This window comes from Xenopus tropicalis, chromosome 2 (genome assembly GCF_000004195.4).
Source record: "Xenopus tropicalis strain Nigerian chromosome 2, UCB_Xtro_10.0, whole genome shotgun sequence".
Classification (NCBI taxonomy): Eukaryota; Metazoa; Chordata; class Amphibia; order Anura; family Pipidae; genus Xenopus; species Xenopus tropicalis.
In genome coordinates, this window is record NC_030678.2 from 78,159,736 (window position 1) to 78,178,815 (window position 19,080).

Here is a 19,080-nt window from a genome sequence, read left to right on the forward strand (position 1 = left end):
TTTTTTACCCCCCCTTTTTTTAACCCTTTTAAGCCATACTTACCATATTAATGTAGAAAGTATCTCTACATAATTCCCCTTTCTACTGTTTTTACCTATGCTATATACAGCTTTCCCTTCATTTCCCCTTACTTGCATCCCTCTTATTGCATCCCTTTTATTTCTCATGGCTGGCTAACTTTATCTTCTTATGATGTTTTTTCTCCTTTTCCGATTAATAAATTTATACTTTTCTTTAAACTTCTCTCCCTTTCTCACCCCGCATTTTCTTTAGACCCTGAGACCAATGAACCCCCTCCCTCCAATCCTATACTCTATAGAAATCCCTGGTGATCTTACCTTCTATCCCCATGCTTGAGTCCTGCAGCGGGTGGGTAACCTAATGGTTGCGGGTGGGTAACCTAATGGTTGCGGGTAGAATTTTCAGATGTGGGTATAGATGTGGTTGGAGAGTCCTGGGTTGGGTTACAGGTCTTATATATATTTCTTATATTATCTATATTTGACTCCTTTTTTATAACAACCAGATTCCACGCATGCAAGATGATGTCCGTTACAAAAGATCTGACACATATAATGTCAATGTGGAGTATAGTGATATAAATAAGTTATCTTGTCTCTAGTAATCTTAACATTCAAAGCAGTATTGATAGGCTTATTGGAAAGTTAGCAGATATATGTAGGCGATTAGGTAATTGGCTACATCACTCTTTGGTGTGCATATTACCATGCATGTATCGTGGTGAAGATCCGAGCTATAATTTAGTCAAAACAGAATAGTTCACCAATTCTGGACATGGTCATTCAAATAGATACCTGTTTTCTGTTGTATTGTGGATCCTGGGAGGCAGCAGTGATTTGTTTCATTTTGGGGCTGTTGCGGTATGTAATAGAGGGTTGGTGTCTCTAAGACTCTCTTGATCATACCAGGTTGTGCATTTGAATGTGTCGACTGTCAGCTGTCTGATGTCAGGAGGGAGGTTCAAGATATACAGTAGGTAGATCACATGTCGAATAATCTGTGTGTTTGGGTTGTTTTATTAATTGATGCCTCAAGCCAATCCACATGGAACAGAAATTGTAGTTTGTTATTGACAAGATTTTTAAACATTTTTAAAACTTTTTTTCTGCCCCGCTTCTAATCATGTTACTTCTGGTTTGCAGCAACAGCACTCACTGTTTAATAGTGGTCAGCTGGTCCTGAGTCCAGGTAAAAATCCAGGGTGTGCATCCAGATCACAGGTTGCAGGTCCGGGATTCAAAAATTTGTTCCATGCAAGACTTGTGTCACATCCCTTCAACCCACATTTTTAAATCTATTCACCATTTTCTCCTTATTGCAGTATTTTTTATCAATGCAGTGCTCTTTAGTTCATATATCTATTCTGCTTTTTCCCTTTTTTTTACCCTTTTAGAACTCTTTTCAGCAGTTTCACTCTATCCAAGTTTCCTGTGTGAGTGCTCTGTTTTAGGTATTTCTATTGGAGGCACATCACCCTGCAGTGGAGAAGATGCATGTGGTTAGAGAACTGTGAGCCAGAGACAGTATGAACATGGGCCACCAGTTGGAGACAGCTCATAGGTATATTTTATTGCACACCAGTATTAGGCAACCTTCAGTGTTCCAGCTGTTGCAGTATTATAGTTGCAATTATTGCACTAATGCAACCTGGGAAGGGCATTCTGGGAATTCTTATCTCGAATTGTTGAAGTAGCTGAAGTTGCCCATACTTTTTTTTATAACATGCAAGTGCCACTGATGAAAGAGTTTTTATATACATGATGGAAAGGGCTACAGGTCACTCTTTACAATAGAAAGTACTGTGCAAAATACACGGTTCGCAAGTATGGTACAGCACAGTCACAACATCCAATAACCACATGCAGGGCTACCATCAAGGATAGGGTTGCCAACTGGCCGGTAATTACTTCTCGGCCTTTGGCTAAGATCAAGTGTACTATCTGTAGGGAAGAGCTGCTGACTTATTTTTTGTCGGGGGCTTCGCACATGCTCATTATGCCTAATCATGCTTCACTTCCTTGCCACAGCCATTAGGCGGGCGGGAGGTATTTTTCTTTTATTCCTTCCAGCTGCCAGCTGGAGCCTTACCAAGGTGATTAATGGCATTGCACCTGTACACTTCTGCACCCTTTTTGTGTTTGATTTGTGCACCCTTGATAGGTGTCATAGTCCTCTGGGCTTGACCCTAGGCCAAGACTTGGTGGTTTTCACCCTAGCTTCGGCGAAGGTGGATCTGCCCGCACATGCTGTTCATTGGTGAAAGCCTTGGACACATGAGCATCGGAACCCATACCTTCGGGTAGGACTCACAGGCGATGACTCAACATCGTGATCTGAAATAAGTGGGCCATATACTGTGAGAAACCTTTCTTGGATACATGGAGAAACACCTGATCCTCTGGCCAAAGGGCCAGATGCTAATGAAGCCTGAGCATTTTTTTGCACCCCAGGACATGTCTGGGGTGCCATAAGATCACAATGATTGGAGTCACCAATAATCATAACAGCACTATGCCCACTTTATACTCAAGCACTTTAGCAGCACATACTCTTTTACCACCAGTCCTTTCAGAATAAAAGCAAATTTTTTAACCAGCTGAAAGGCTGGGACAATTACACTGTCACTTTTAATTATTTTACTTATTTATTGACACTCCTGTTTTGCACAAAGGTCCAGAGGGGGGTGAGCGTGGCCATTAGGCTCCTTCCCCCTGAAACCCTGGCCCGTCATGGGCACACAAGACTGGAGACTTCAGTGAAGAGAGCTAGAAAAAGGGGTCCTCCTAGCCTTGTAGCAAAGGAGATCTGAAGACCCTTACCTCTGTGGGCATTTTGACTGGGGGGTTGGGGATAAAGGGGTCTTCCCCAGTCTTCAGACCAAGGAGACTCAAAGATTCTGCTGCTTTGTGCCTTTTGGTCTGGTGGTAAGGCTACCCAGACTTTTCCTTTTTTAAGGAGTGTCATTGCACCCTTGCACTTTACGTGTATTCCATGCAGTGTTTTTTGCACTGGGTGATTTTGATTTTTAAACCATGCTCAGGCTTCAAAAAAAGGAAAAGAAAAATCTGTTCTTATCAGGTGGGGGGACATCCTAGCAAAGGGATGTATGTCTGGTGGAGCAGAGAGGCCCTAAATCCCAAAGGCTTGCTTATGAATGGAGCCCGCGAATGTGCCCCAGGCCTTTGCAACCCTGGGGTGCCAGATGAACATTGGCGGGCTTTGACAACAGAAGCACTTGCACTTTCACACATTTTGGCACTTTATTATTTACACATTTGCTCTTTAGCCCCTGTCCTTTTGACATGGTAACAAGAGAATCTTTAAATCCAGCCGATAGGCTGGTGCAGTACACTGCCATGATATTTTATGGATTTTTTTATCTTATTTAATTTTTTACCCCTGGCACTTTTCAATTTTAGCACTTTTTTGGATTGCAGCACAACAGACCCCTGGGTCAAAGCATGGATCCAGGGGATATGAGTGGCCATTAGGCTCTCTCCCCCCCCCCAAAAAAAACCTGTCAGTCGGGACCATTGGTTTATTCTGACATGGAAGTTGAAGGACAATGGGACCTCCCTTGCCTTGCGGTGAAGGGGGTCTGAAGATCCTTGCTTTCTGTGGGGCCGGGGAAGTTGGGGATAAAGGAGCTCTCCTAGCTTTGGCGAAGAGGAGTCCAAAGACTTCTGGAACATTTTGTTCCTTTGGCCAAGTGGTCCTTGAGATTTCTGGACTCACCTTAGTTACTTTGTGTATGTTTTAACATTTGCACTTTGGTGACAGAAGCACTTGGGTTTTACCAGCCTGGCCAGTAGAATGCTGCTTGATGCTAATGTTATTAATAGGGAAGAAAGATAAAATTATTGTTTTCCATGAAAAGTGGCAACCCTAATCAGGGATCACAGAGCCCCATACTATTAAGTTAGCAGGGACTTTTTCCCTTTTTAGCCAATTGGTCACTTGGGCCCCTTGGAGGCCGCTGCCACAAATAGAAAAAATGGACAATGCACGCACAAACACCCGCCCTTCCACGTCCCATTATGTTATGTTATCAATACGACTTTTAATAGACTAGCAGCAATTAGACTGGCTTTGAAGAAAATTTCATATACAGTTTCCGGTAAAGTAACAACATCATTATCAGCTAACAATAATATATTTCTAATGCAGACATCTCTGGTCTGCAGCCCTACAGATGTATTTGCAGTATAATTCCCAGGATCTCCTGTCATAATGGCGATTGCTTTTTGCAGCCCAGTTAGAGGCCATGGCCCTACTCATATGCATCATTAATAGCACTGTTCATTCTGCTCCCTTGTGCAGGACTTGCATTAGTCACCTTTTATGCCTCCCAGGGTTGAATTTTGAACACTGGGTTTTTCATTGCACTGCAGCTCTTCTAAGCTTGTTTCCACATACTTCTGTAACAGCCTTCTCTGGCCTGGTCTACACCTGTTCTCTCTCCTTATCTCCTCCTCCTTTTCTCTAAGGGGATCCATTGTGCAATTTAGGGATGCCATGCCAATGACCCTCCAGCTGTTTTGGCTTAAGGCTGACTGAGCATTCTGGGAGACAGATGGAGGGATGTGACTTTGACAGCCCTGTTGTAATTGTTCCTTTCAGAACTCTGCTTCATGCACCAGTACACACTTTCTCTATTATTACTTCCAAAAGCCATCCCCAGAGGGATGTGGAGCATAAGTGTCCCTACTTTTCTTTTCTTTTTCTATGTTCTACTTGTTTATACTGGGAAATAAGTATAGAAAGAGAGTTTTCTAGTGTCGGTATACTTGTGGAAATAAAATGTATTAATGGGGTTTATATAAACTAGGTTGGGGTAGGAATATTACTTGCACTTTTGGTTTCCTGTCCAATAAATGAGTCACGCAGTATCATAATAACTTCCCAAAGCAGCTGCAAGCCTGGCATAGATACTGCTTTTAGGACCGTAGAAATATACACACCAGTTCTAGGCTGAGAATATTCCTGTTTAGCTCTATTGAGCAGGGCCCCTTGTATCCCCCAGTTGGTCAATACTTGACCTGGCACAAACTAGCTTTTGTTTAATTTTTATATAAGGTGAGGGGGTTGAGAAGGGTTTGTTCTCTGGAAGTAACATAGTTAAAAGAGCCCTTGTAATATGGTTAATAATATGTATGTGTGAGTGGGCGATGATGGGGTAACTTACATGTTTGTTACAAATGCAAAACTGGCTCCAAAGGCAATGATTTAGAGAGGGTGCTGCCTTATGAGTGGGTGTTACCTTACAGTTTGCATAGCTGGTCAGTATAAACGAATGAAAACCAAGGGGAGTTAAACATGTCATTTGAGGATGTGTCAGCGCAATGTCCATTTTTTTAGAGGGAATCCACATCATCCCCCATAGGCCTTGCCTTCAATTCAGACCACTAATTTTACACAGTGTTCCCCTTTAAGCCTCCTGCAAAGGATTTTCCTGTGTACAGTCACTCTGCCCTTTATTCTTCCCTCCCATGACCTCCCTATTATGCTCAGCTGGTGTGTGCAGTGACTATTATATACCTGCATGGCTTGATTTTCCAGACAGCATTCACAGTGGGCTTCACACCAGGTATTTTCCCACTAGGGTTCATGTGACAAGTGTAGCCTTTGGGGTGTGTTACTTTAAACTGCACAAGGCATCATGCCAAGGAGGCTTATAGTACTGTGATGCTCTTTTTCCTTTCAGTTCTCAGTACGCTCTGCATATTTCTATGTGAAAAACTGTAGATTTCATAGGGAAACAATATGTCTTTATTGTCCAGATATACTTCATTTAAAGGGAAAGTTCATATTACAACAAACATTTGGTATGCTCTAGGTACTGATATACTAAAACAATTTCCAATCAGTTGTTAAATATTACATTTATTTTTAAATTGTCCACTTCTATCTGGTGGCTGAGCCTAGCAACATGGTTTGCATGTGAGAGTGAAGGGTGAGCTGCCAAGGAACCAAAGACGAACATAAACAGCACTAAAACATAAAGAAATATTCTCTGCACAAAATAATCAATGTTTTCACACACTAAGGTCAATGTAAAAAAAATAAAGTAAAGAAAGTTCATTTTTGTTATTAGGATATATTTTTCCTTTTGAAATTTGGTTTGCACAGAACTGGACTCAGAAGTGATAACAGCATGTGTCTTTTGATTTCTTTGCCCCAAGCCATAAATAGGGCAGCATGGTGGCACAGTTATTAACATTTCTACCTCACAGCACCGGGTTTGAGGCTCAGTTCCAACCAAGGCACTGGCTTGGTGGTGTTTGAATGTTTTTATTGCATTTATATGGATTTCCTTCTGGTTTCCTCCCATACTTGACAAATATACAAATAGTTTAATTGGTTACTAATGAAATTTACTTTGCAGTGATGGATATTATATTGTAAGCTACAATGGGGCAGGGACTGATGTGAGTGAGCTTCTTCTGTTACATAAATCAGTGTCAGACTGAGATGGCAGGGGCCCACCAGAAAACCTTGGACCATGGGCCCACTCTCAAAACTTTAATTCCTCCTCTCCTCCCTCAAACTCTTTATTCTCCTAGTCTCTTTTCTCTACATACTATACTCTATTCTTCCATTAATCAAGCTTCCTTGTTCCCTTACAGAAATAGGAAATGACCACAAAATAGGCTAAATAGGTAGAAGCAAGAGGGCTCACTGACACCTGGGCCCACCGGGAGTTTTCCTGGTATCCTGGTGGGCCAGTCCGACACTGTAAATAATTATAATAATGCTAACAGCTTATATGTAATACATACTAGAATGTAACCAGGCTGGTGGAGAAAGCAAGGGTGGTGGGGGGAGATAATCATGGATCTTATTAGACCCCCTCTCCCCTCTGCAGGCACAGGGTCTGTTCCCCCTATAGCAATAGCTTGGGACACAAAACATTGCTTAAAGAGATTGTTCACCTTTAATTAACATTTAATATAACATAATCATAGATATTTTGAGACTATTCACAATTGGTTTTCATTTTTTATTTTTTGTGGTTTTCCAATTATCTAGCTTTTTGTTCTGTAAGTCCCTAGTTTGAAATTTCAGTAGCTATCTGGTTGTCCGGGTCTTTTGAACCTTAGTAACCAGGCAGTTTGTTGAATGAGAGACTTGAATATGAATAAAAGGACACAGAATAGTAACATAGTAACATAGAATAGTAACAATAATAGCAAACTTGTAAGCAATCATTTTGTGGCTGCTAGGGTCAGTGACCCACGTTTGAGAGCTGGAAAGATATAGAAAAGGAAGGCAAGTAATTCAAAAACTATAAAAAAATAAATTATGAAGACCAATTGCAAAATTGCTAAGATTAGGACATTCTATAACATACTATAAATTAACTTAAAGGTGAACCATTCCTTTAAAGCACACAACAATTGTGACATATTTTAACTCTCTAGGGTCCTTGGCAATTTAGAAAGTTATAGTTCAACTACAGCTAAAGGCCCACAGGTTAGCTGTAGTTGAACTGTAACTTTCTAAATTGCCAAGGACCCTAAAAGAGAGTTCATGGTTATGTTTCCCTCTTTTTCAGATAACTGAATGAAATCACATTGGCTTTACTATATACTCCGGTTGTAAACCATAAAAACAGCTTCCTTGCATTACCTGTTATCCTTACTTTAGATTGTAAGCTCTTGCAAGCAAGGCCCTACAATTCCTTTGTTTAATATTTTTAATGATACAGATCTCTGGATGTCATTCCTTCCATGTGCTACACCTCTGTTGATATTCTTGATAGAATATTTTAAAATTATTAATTCCCCCTTCTACTACTTGTCATTTGCACAGATCCTTCCTACTTTATGTCCATTCCCCCCCCCCCCCCCCCCCCCCACTCTTCTTCTTCTTGCACCATTAGCCACCGGCACCTCATCTCACCTTCCCTCCTGTTTTCTTCCTTCTCCCCTCAGTAACCCCAGCAGTGAAGGGTGTGGGAGGGGGGCTGGCACTGTATATAGAGGGAAAGGGCTGGTTCTATGCCAATCAGTCTCTGCACACACAGCAGAAAAAGCCAGCCTGGGAGTTAGGGGGAGGGGGAGAGAGGACTTTACACAAGAAGGGAGGTGTGAAAACCTCTGAATCAGCTGAGAGGTGTCTGTAACATAACCCCTGAGAGAGGGAGAAGGAGAGAGAGAAAGACAGAGATGGGGGAGGAGAGAGATAGGGAAAGATAAAAAGGTTAGGGGTACAAAGTTATTCAGACATTTTGGAAAAGAAGAATCAATAAACCTGATGTCTCCAACTTGCATCCATAAATCTCTTCTGAACTACAAATCCCAGCATTCTTAACCAGAGTACAAGGGCTGAGAGTCTGACATCCTTGATAATGAAAGTAGACATGTAAGATAGCCATAAACAGAAGTGGGAAGAGGCATGAATACAGCAAATGAAGATAATTTAGTAGTTATTCGTAAGGACTGATGCTACATTGGTTCCTGTGTATTTTACAGACTTGGATTTGTCAAAACCATATACTGGGTTATATGCATAATCAGCTCCTTCTAAGCTCCAACTCTGTAAAACAATGCACATCCTCCTACACTGCCGTCTATTCTGTATGTGGTGAGAGAGATAAATTAGTTAATGATATCATCTATGTGTATTCAACATGGTTTCTACAACATGCGATTTGCCACACGCAAAATAATTTTTCCTTTTTTTTCAGTTAGTTGTAATTTCCAGATAATGAGAGATGCTCACTTTTCCCAACAACAGAATAGATTTGCAAAGCATGCGTCTTTAAGAGGTTTTTCCCATGAGACAGCATTTAATTACACAAAAGGCAGACACAAGAATCCCTTATGTATAGATATCTATTCCTCTTAAAAGGCCGCAGGAGTGCTTCTATGTCCACCCATGCACTTGCTACAAAATTTTTGTCCACTCCTGTTGGTCATGATTGGGAAAGTAACTTTCATGGCCTCAGCATATCAGTTTAAGTTATTGTGATAAGGATTCTCATAATGTTTATACAAAATATATTCATATATATATATATATATATATATATATATATATATATATATATACCATTTTCACATATTCTTGGACCTGCCACTGTTTCTTGTGATTTCTTTGGGGTTGAGATTATGCTGTGATCAATAAAACGTGGTCTCCATGATGGCTTTTTCATGTAACTGTGGTTGCATTGTTATAGATCTGGCCAGTCCAGCTGGAGGCCTGTGTGCTAAATGTGGCCCTCCAGGAGATTTTTTTGGCCCTAATCTTGCCCAAGGTCTCTAATGTATGACATTATTTTATTATAAGTCCTAAACTTGTGATATAGCAGAGAAGCAGTCGACAGCTCTGGCAAATAATCTTTGCTTAGTCCTGAAGGTGAACTTGCCAGTCATTTCTTTATGATCCTTTTGGGACATTCTCCTTGTACTATTTTTTTTTTTAATCCATCCCAGGTGAAGTTTTAGTTTTACCATGATCATAAAGGAAGTCTAGCCACATTTTAAATGTTGTCACCTGGCTGGTATTGGGGCTCAGTGGCTGTGAAGTAATCCTCCAAGAAGGACTGTAAGTATTCAAAGGTTGGTCTTTCCTCAGGGTCCCCTCGCCAACACTGTAACATTAACTCATGGAGTGAAGGTGGACAGGCAGGGGGGGCAGGCATACGATACCCCCTCTCTACTTGCTCTAGGACCTCCCTGTTGCTCATACCTGAAAGGAAGAGAAAGAGATTAAAATTTTAAAGCGATGAAACGAAAGGTTATATCTTTAGAAAACAAAAATGGGAGGCAAATTGGAGGAAAAAGAGGTGATTTTTTCTGAATTTGCCCTGTGTCTAGTAACCCATATGAAAAAACAGTGGCAAAGCTTTGGGGTCCCAGGCAAAATTTTTATTGGCCCCAGCAGAAAATTGTGAGATTTTGTTACATGAAACTGTGAGTCATGCACAAACCCCAATAATGGGCCCCTTCTTGGATACCCACACCTGCAGGGTCTGCTTTTTCTTTAGTTACGACACTGGTAACAAATCAGATGTTTGTTTTTAAACAGGTAAACTATATTCTATCTGCTGATTGCATGCAGTGGAATACTAAAGCTGGTGCAAACTTTGCATCTGTTGTTACATTATATTGTGCTAGGAGATGCTACTAGCAGTGTTATACTGGGGTGTCTGAGGCCCACTGGGGCTACTACACCAGGGGCCCCCACACCCCCTCAGCGGTCAGTGCCACCCACTCGCTCACTTGCTCATCCACCAAATGCCCCATTCCCGTGCCCACGGAATAACAATAGAGGGTGGGTGGCTGGGACGGTCTGGCAAGGGACCAGAAAGCAGCATTATTGATCATGACGTTGTAAGTGCCTATGAAATATTTTCTATGGGAGGTAAGAGACCTCAAGTTATACCCCTGATTGGTATTGATGTTGTCTGGACTGTAACTAGTCATATTTCTGGCCTCAGCCTTAAGCTTATTTTAGAAAAGGCTTAGTCATTAAAAGTATGAAATAGTAATTCACCTACAAAAGAAAGCAGAGACAGAATAAGGAGAGGGTGTGAAAGTGTGAAATATCAGGTATGAGAAAGAGTCAGAAAAACAAACACGCACAGTTTTGTTTATATACATAAATGTGCATCCTTTACACCCTCCCTTATGGTCCCCAGATCCTGTTGTTAGGCAGACTAAATGCACCTGGATACGGAATTCGTCCCTTCGTCACCAGCTCGCACACCATGATCCCAAATGACCAGACGTCTGATTTAATCGTAAATTTACCGTACAGAGCAGCTTCAGGGGCCGTCCACTTAATAGGAAATTTGGCACCTGTATAGGGGACACAGTAACCGTGCAAGCATGCAGAGACATTAGAGATCTAATGCAGGAACACTTCTGATAAATAGACTGGACACAAAATGCTGCTAGGAGTCAGCCAGTGAAATAAGGCACTCAGGAATAATGTTACAGCAAGGAAATTGCACAGGGCAATAAGATACTTAGTAACTGGGTTACTAGAAGGCAATGTTACAAGAATAAAGGCACTGGGAGCCAGGTTACGGCAAGGAGATTTTAAAAGGGCACTTAGGAGTTTGGTTGCTAAGAAGAGGATGCAATTGGGGCAATTAAGCACACAGAAACCAGGTTCTTGCATCGCAGGGCATCCAAAATTTACTCCTTAAGCTCAACCAACAGGCATATTTAAATGTTCCTTTAGGGGACAATTTGCTTAGCTTGAAAACACTGGGCAATCATCCTGCATGAGTCTGGCAAATACAATCCTATAGCTTTCTTAAAGGCAAACACACACTAGTTGTTGTCAAGGCTTTTTTTCATGAGTTATAACTTAGATATAAAAGAATGCATATGTAGTTTTTGGTCAGGTAAGTTTAAGTTGCTTATTTTTCATCACCGAAAATGAAAGTGCATTCAAGGTTTCATTGCTGTTATATGTCTGCATATAGCACTTGTGCAAAAACTTTTTAGATTGAAAAGTGGCAGCTTTTCTTTTCAACTTACCTAAAACCATTTGCACAAGGGCTTTCTGGGTTGTGTTGTAGTGGTAAATGCAGGCAGTTTATGGCATTTTGGGCCCACCTTCAGAAAAACTAAAAGATCAGGGCGAAAAAACCCCAATATGGGCCTGCCTAAGTAACCTTGGCCTATGTATTAGAAATATAATTACATAATAAATACAGTCTTGATACAGAAATGCGTTTTCCTTCCCTGATGGAATGCTTCCATGTCTTCTAAATAAATGGACTAAGGCCCTTTGTACATGGATGGAGCAGATTAGTTATACATATAATATTGTAAGATGGCACCAAGGAACTTATTATTAAGCTGCTATTAACAGTTGGATGAAGTATGGAACAAGAAAAACAGCTGCAGCACTTTTCCTTTAATTTACTGTAGTATACAGTATACCAGTGTGTGCTCTTACCTTGTCGTGCTGTATACTCATTGTCCTCAATGAGGCGTGCAAGGCCGAAGTCCGCAATCTTGCAAATCAAATTGTCACCCACAAGAATATTGGCAGCTCTGAGATCGCGGTGTATATAATTCATCCGTTCAATATAGGCCATGCCAGATGCTATCTGGAGGAGAGAATTTTGTATTCAGACTAGAGCAAAAAAATACAGCCAGTGTAAGAAAATGGCTTGTTTTCCCTGCTTTATAGGAAATAGGCAGAAAGATATCCCAGTTGGGGTCACCGCTGGTATTCCTGTTGCTTCTCTAGGTATTGTTTTTTTTATGACTGGCTTGGAGGGACACCTGAGACTTATATATGGTAAGTGCTATTGAGCATGGTTCTCTTTACCTTCTGTATCAGTCAGTATTTGTATAGAATTAGTATGTTTGATGTATCCACCCATCTATTGTACAGTGCCGCAGAATATGAATAATATGCTTTATTAATATGTTAACAATAATAATAATGCATTGCAAAAGTAACAAGTGGTAATATATCTTATTTTTACTGAATGGTGGACCTGGAGTATAGCACTTGGCAGGAAAGAGCCTTTGTATGCTATTCACTACAAGCAGCTGTCTCCTATTCTTAATCAATATAGCCTAGGGAGACTAAGTGCAAGGGGGTCAATACTTATTAAGCAGGGTGGATTACTACTTGATAATTTAACTTGCATCTCGAACTAAAGTGGGGGAGCAAAGACCAGGGGTGCATTTAAGTCTAGTGCTGCCCTAGGCATAGGACCTAAATACTCCCCTACATCATGCGTGTGATGTCACATGCACCAACGTCGCAAAAGTGATGTCACTTCCACTGAGCGCCGCATCCCACTACCGCCTCACCCCCCCCAGCTCTGTTGCTGGATTTCCTATGGAATGGGGCGCTTTATTATCACTACTTCCCTGGAAAAGATACTAATGGTCCCATTTATCATTGTTCACATTTGAATTTTTGCAGCGATTTGAATTATTAAGTGCTAAAACTCACAAATTCAAATGAGGACTTCTGTTCTGTATTCATTAAGCCCAAAAAACTTTGAATTATGGTTCAAAAACTTTAATGTCTGGTATTTACTAAGGGAAAAAAAAATCTGAAAAATTAAATGGAAAATTTCCTCTTGGCTTTGCCTAGGAAAACTCCCATTGACTTCTACATGAACTCGCAAGCTTTCAGACTGATGGCCCATGGAGCAAGTTACTTGGTCATGATAGATCTCTGCTACTGCAGGTAACTAACCGCTCCAAAATTCCTTTCTACTGGCAACAATAGGAGTTGCCGGAGTAGGACTTTTCTCCTACAGGTTCTTCTAAGGGCATTTTGGAGTGGTTAGTCACCTGCAGTAACAGAAATCTATCTTGGCCAACTAACATGCTTATGGGCCACCAGCCTGAAAGCTTGCGAGTTCATGTAGAAGTCAATGGGAGTTTTCCTAGGCAAAGCCAAGCCATATTTCAATTCAAGATTTTCGATTTTTTTGAGTTTTTTTTCGAGTTTGTGAATGCACAAATGTGAGATGTTTTTTAAATTTTTCATTAGAACAAGTTTTCCTTCTTAATAAATAAGCAAGCATTCAAAATACAAGTTTATTCAAATTAGAAAAACAATCTCAAATTCACAAACTCAAAAACTGATAAATAAGCCTGCAAGCTTTTTTAATTTTTTCTAGACCTATTGAAAATGGAAAAATTGGTAACATTTTGTTTAATTGAATTAAAAAATTCCAAAACAAATTTGAATTTTGATTAATAAGCCTCTAAGATTAGGAGAACATACAGGCCCTGACCTGCAATCTGTGGGTTCTGGCAAATGCCAGAGGGCTGCTATAAATACATTGGGCAGATTTAAGCTGCTGATCTGGGTCCATCAGACCGACTCAACAACTTATCTGCTCATCCAACAGGCCAGCTGGAATTATAGCTGGCCTCAAATCAGCTCATTTATGCAGTTCTCACTCCAATGGCTTGTATTCCCTTTATTGTAATGTGATCATTAGGCCCTAGGGTCAAATGATCGCATTATAATAATATCGACCCACCTAAGGTCGGCATATTGGGGGAAAGATCTGCTCATTTGGTGACCTCATCTTGTAGTTTCCATAAAGAGTCGCTATTTAGTTGGCCTATGGGGGGGCTGTTTGGGCCTCTTGGTACTTGAAATTCTAGGCCTATTTTGAGTCCGAGTCCAAGCCTGAGTACATAGGAAGATGTTTACTAAAAAACATCAAAATAAATGTCATTACAGTGATGCACATGGTACACTAAAAACATTTTTACATTTTAAAGCCTTTGCATTCAGTTTAATGTGTTGCTATGCTTGGTGGTAGCACAAAATATAGATACTAATGGTATTCACTTATATTTATAATTTCTACTGGAAAGTGCCATAATAGAAGATGGTGTCCCCAAAATATTGGAAAATATGTAATCCACATACCCCCCAAATGTCCCGCTTTCTATAGCTCATCCCGCTGTCCCGGATAGTTCCCTGAATGTCCCGCATTTTCGTAATAGATTATGGAAATGCGGGACATTCATAGAAGGATCCGTGACAGCGGGATGAGCGCTCCGACTCCTTGCGCTGCTTCTCTCATGCGGCTCCTTCTCCGGCGGTCCCTGGCCCTTTTATACGGTTGCGCCCGTGCGTAATGACGTCACACGTACACACGGGGCGCAACCTTATAAAAGGGCCAGGGACCGCCGGCGAAGGAACAACAGGAGAGAAGCAGCGAAAGGAGTCGGAACGCGTATGGGGGCTCTGTGTTTGGGGGGAACTGTGTATGGGGGGGCTCTGTGTTTGGGGGGAACTGTGTTTGGGGGGCTCTGTGTATGGGGGGCCTCTGTGTTTGGGGGGGCTCTGTGTATGGGGGGCCTCTGTGTTTGGGGGGCTCTGTGTATGGGGGGCCTCTGTGTATGGGGGGCCTCTGTGTTTGGGGGGCTCTGTGTATGGGGGCTCTGTGTTTGGGGGGCCTCTGTGTATGGGGGGGCACTGTGTTTGGGGGGGCACTGTGTATGGGGGGCTCTGTGTATGGGGGGTCTCTGTGTATGGGGGGCCTCTGTGTTTTGGGGGCCTCTGTGTATGGGGGGGCACTGTGTATGGGGGGGCTCTGTGTATGAAGGGCACTGTGTATGGGGGGCTCTGTGGGCTTCCTTAGGTAGTACAGTATGAGGGTATAGCACATTTGCATCTGATCCCACCATTTCAACTAAAAAATGGGGTGTGTTAATTGGGGCATGGTCACAAAAGTGGGCGTGGCCAAAAAATTGCCGTGCTGCGCGCGCCAAATCTTTTTGTCCCTCTTTTTGTTTTTCAAATGTTGGGAGGTATGAATCCAAATATTTCCCAACCATATCTTCAATTCCAGTCATCTTAATTCTAAACCTTGCTAGAAATACAGAGTTTTGAAACTATAACAAAATAACATAGTATTTACAATATGCAAAATATCCGAATACCACCAATGGCTTATATGGACCCACTGATGAATATTTGAGAAGAGGGTACAACGAGAGGAGGAATGAAATTGCCACAATTACAAGATTAAAGACAGAAGAGAAGACAAGATTAGAAAAAGAAGAATGCCACCTCACTCACCTGTCCAGACATATCTACTAGCTGGGGCAGCTTCAGGAGATGTCCCTCCCCTTCTTTCAGATAATCAAGCAAACTGCCTGCAAGGGACAGATACAAAATGGTGCACAGAACAATCATGAATGTGGAATGAGAAGGTGAAAAACTAATACTGGTACAACAAAAGCTAGTATACTGGAGCCCAGCCATTTTCACAGACCCACTGAGTTCTAAATATAGATACAGATATGATAGTTCGTTTTCTGTCAGGATTCACCATTTTCTCTTTCTTCTTTAAGTTCACAGTCTTAAAAATGTAGTAAAGCTAATGTCGGAATATGTCATGGATAAGTATAATCATGGAGCATGCATATCCTGGTAACAAACACAGGTATAGGATGCGTTATCTGGAAACTTCTGAATTACAAAATGTAATTCCACATAGACTCTATTTAAATCAAATTATTCAAAATTTTAAAGCATATTTGCTTTTTCTCTGATAATAAAACAGTACCTTGTACTTGATCCCAACTCTTTATTGGAAGCAAAACAATCCCATTGAGTTTATTTAACATTTAAATGATTTTTTAGCAGACAAAGTATAAAGATCCACATTACAGAAAGATGCCTTATCTGGAAAACCTCAGGTCCTGAACATTTTGGATAATAGGTAAACATTCTTAAACTAATTGGTAAGATGTCTTGATAATGCTCATGTGCAAATACATGTAAATAAATTCCTACCCTGGTTATATAAACACTTTGTAAAGGAACCTGTACCATTTTCAGGATTACGTCCAATCCATCTAGTCTGTGATGTATATATATACAGTATATATATATATTTATTTTTATACAGCAGACCCCGTGGTTGTGGGGGGCCCTGGCGACAGGGGAGCCCAGACCATGGGGGTCCAGGAAGGTGCGGGAAGACCAGGAGGGGCTTGTTTTAGGGGCTTCAGAAGATTTTTTCGCACTGGGGCATGGCGCGACTACAGTTACACTGCTCCATCTAGTCATTTATAAAGTACAGTAACTACCACTGTAGTTTCAATGGTCAATATTGGAAGAAAGTAAATGCTGGAATCTGAGGGTGTTACAACATGCTCAGTGAACCTGGTGCAGCTCATGTGGATTCAATCACCCCCCAATGCATACATTAATGATTCTTACCTTTGGTCATGAATTCAGTCACAATGTAAATAGGCTCCTCAGAAACCACTGCATACAACTGAACTAGTTTATCATGCCGCAGCTTCTTCATGATCTGAGCCTCCTCCAAGAAAGCTTCTGGAGACATTGTACTAGGTTTAAGGGTCTTCACAGCCACATTAGTTGTACCATTCCATGTACCTTTATTTTTGGACAGAGACAGAGGAAGATTTTTACTTCACTTTATCCAGAAACATATTTCAAACTGCCTGGTATGATGTCAATTGAAACCTGCAAAACTCAGTTGTTTCAAAGTAGAACAAATAGTGTGTAAATAGTGTAAAAAGTAAATGGAAAGTGTCCTATGTAGCAGTGCATGGTGCTACCTAAAAATGTATTTCTACCTATTTTCAGGCAGAGATTCCAGACCAAGATCTATTTGCACTGCTACCCACTGACGAGAAGCAGTTCCCCTGTGCTCATTACAGTAGAAACACATGGTGCACAAGTAACCACCATACAAATTCATCCCTTGTATGGCTGCTCTAAAGACAAGTGACTTACAGTGAATAGTGCCAGGGCAAACATTATTCACAGGCTCTCTGTCAGTTGCTGTTTATGTGTCTATGCCACAGGCTTTGGTAAAGGAGAGTTTTGTCACGGGTGAATAATCTACCCGTGTGCCACAGCCCTTATGTTCTCTCTTTGCACTCTCTGGGTACCCATACTTTACAGTGTTCTCTGGTTTCCTCCCACTCACCAAAAACATACAGACAGGTTTACTGACTCCTGATAAAACTGCCATTGTGTGCGTGAATGTGATAATGACCTTAGAATGTAAGCTTCACTGGGTCAGGGACTGATGTGAATGATGTATACTCTCTGTAAAGCATTGCAGCAATGTGTCGGTGCTGTATAAATACCAGGAAACAAATACATAAATAAGAGTGAGCCCTGGATGTTTGGTTCTTTGGTGGGCCCTTCAAGGCCCAGAACAACAATTGTGTAAAATGAAACATTTCTTTAGTTGTTCTCTCCATTGTATTATACTGCATAGTTAGTACAAAGCACTATTGGGACAGCAACTGACGGGCATGATAAACATCCTCAATAATTTGCAATATATCAGCATTACATATAGAAATAAAGCTTATTAATTGGGTTTATGTTAAACACAGATGTATAGTATCCCGTTTGTAAGTCACAGTCCTGCAATGAAAAACAAAATGTGTTTTGATTTACAGGTTCTTGATGCTGTCCTCCTGCCAACCAAGATGTATTCTCATTATATGCCATACAGCCTAAGGTCCCAGTCACATGCTATGGTCAATTTTTTCCAGGTTAAAAATATCCTTACTGTATGGTTTTGGAGAGTGAGGAAACCCACAGAAGCTCAGGGAGAGCAGACACCCAATTAGTGTTGCTTCTTTCCTTCTCCATATAACATACAAAGACTCACAACACAGATATTTAAACTGTGGATTTTGTGAAAAACTATGATGAAAATCTATTTTACCATTTCAACATGCTAAGAAAATAATTCTATACAAATGTTAAAGCAATACGTCCACTCAATCTAGGTAGATAGAACAGGTTTCCTAAGATATGTAAGAGCTGTACAAAATTCAGTATGTAGCAGTACGTTAGCCATGTCCTTGATGTATATTGATCTTCTGGCATGCATAATCTTCTGCCACAGACAGTCATGTATATTAGCAGGGAATCTTATGCTCCCATTGAAAGAACTGAAACCCTGACACTTCTGTTCTACACAGAATGCTCCTGTGGCTGCATACAATAAGGTAATTCTAGAGAACTCAGCCAACAGTGACCTCCACAATAACTATGTTACCATGGAACTGCCAAATACAGCTGAGATTTGAAGTACTGAGGCCTCCAGATGTGGCTGAAATAGAATCCCATCATGCTTAAGAAGCCTTTAAGCGGCTGGAGATCATGGGTGTTTTAGTTCAGTAGCTGAAAGAACATGGATGTAGTGTTAGTAAGAAATTTGGGGTAGGTAAACTGAATTCTCTTGTGTATACGTAAATATACATTGCATTCATAAAGAAATGTTCAGCGGTTTTCAAATAAAATGAGACAATGAGGTGTAATTGGTGCAACTGCATCATCACTGCAAGGGGGTTCTGGCCACTTTTAGTAGTGGGATGGTGTGGCGCAGCACATTGCAGTTCTATGCAATGCAACGGTCATAGGCTTGATTATAACCTGAACACTACCTGCAGGAGTTTGCCTTAGCAAGCTTGCTCCCACACTCCAACACATTTAGGTAAGTTAATTAGCTTTTGATGAAGATAACCGTAGTGTACAGATATCTTTTATTATTATTATTACAGACATCATTTTTATTAGTCTTTTACAGTCTAAAG

The 19,080-nt window shown here is 41.0% G+C and overlaps 1 protein-coding gene and 1 pseudogene across 4 annotated transcripts in view; one reads left to right on the forward strand and one right to left on the reverse strand.

The window, feature by feature from the left end:
• Nucleotides 1-1,924: 1,924 nt before the first annotated feature.
• LOC116409058 lies at nucleotides 1,925-2,076 on the forward strand (annotated as a pseudogene).
• A 5,796-nt stretch (nucleotides 2,077-7,872) lies between these two features.
• The window catches only part of fgr (FGR proto-oncogene, Src family tyrosine kinase), a 48,080-nt gene continuing 36,872 nt past the window's right edge, over nucleotides 7,873-19,080 (reverse strand). For all 4 annotated transcript variants that reach the window (XM_004911549.4, XM_012958335.3, XM_012958336.3 and 1 more), the window contains exons 9-13: nucleotides 16,712-16,891; nucleotides 15,563-15,639; nucleotides 11,942-12,095; nucleotides 10,696-10,827; nucleotides 7,873-9,715 (exon numbers count right to left, since the gene is read on the reverse strand). In XM_004911549.4, the coding sequence (XP_004911606.1) occupies nucleotides 9,507-9,715; nucleotides 10,696-10,827; nucleotides 11,942-12,095; nucleotides 15,563-15,639; nucleotides 16,712-16,891 (752 nt within the window). In that variant the 3' untranslated portion in view covers nucleotides 7,873-9,506. The remainder of the gene's footprint in view (nucleotides 9,716-10,695; nucleotides 10,828-11,941; nucleotides 12,096-15,562; nucleotides 15,640-16,711; nucleotides 16,892-19,080) is intronic.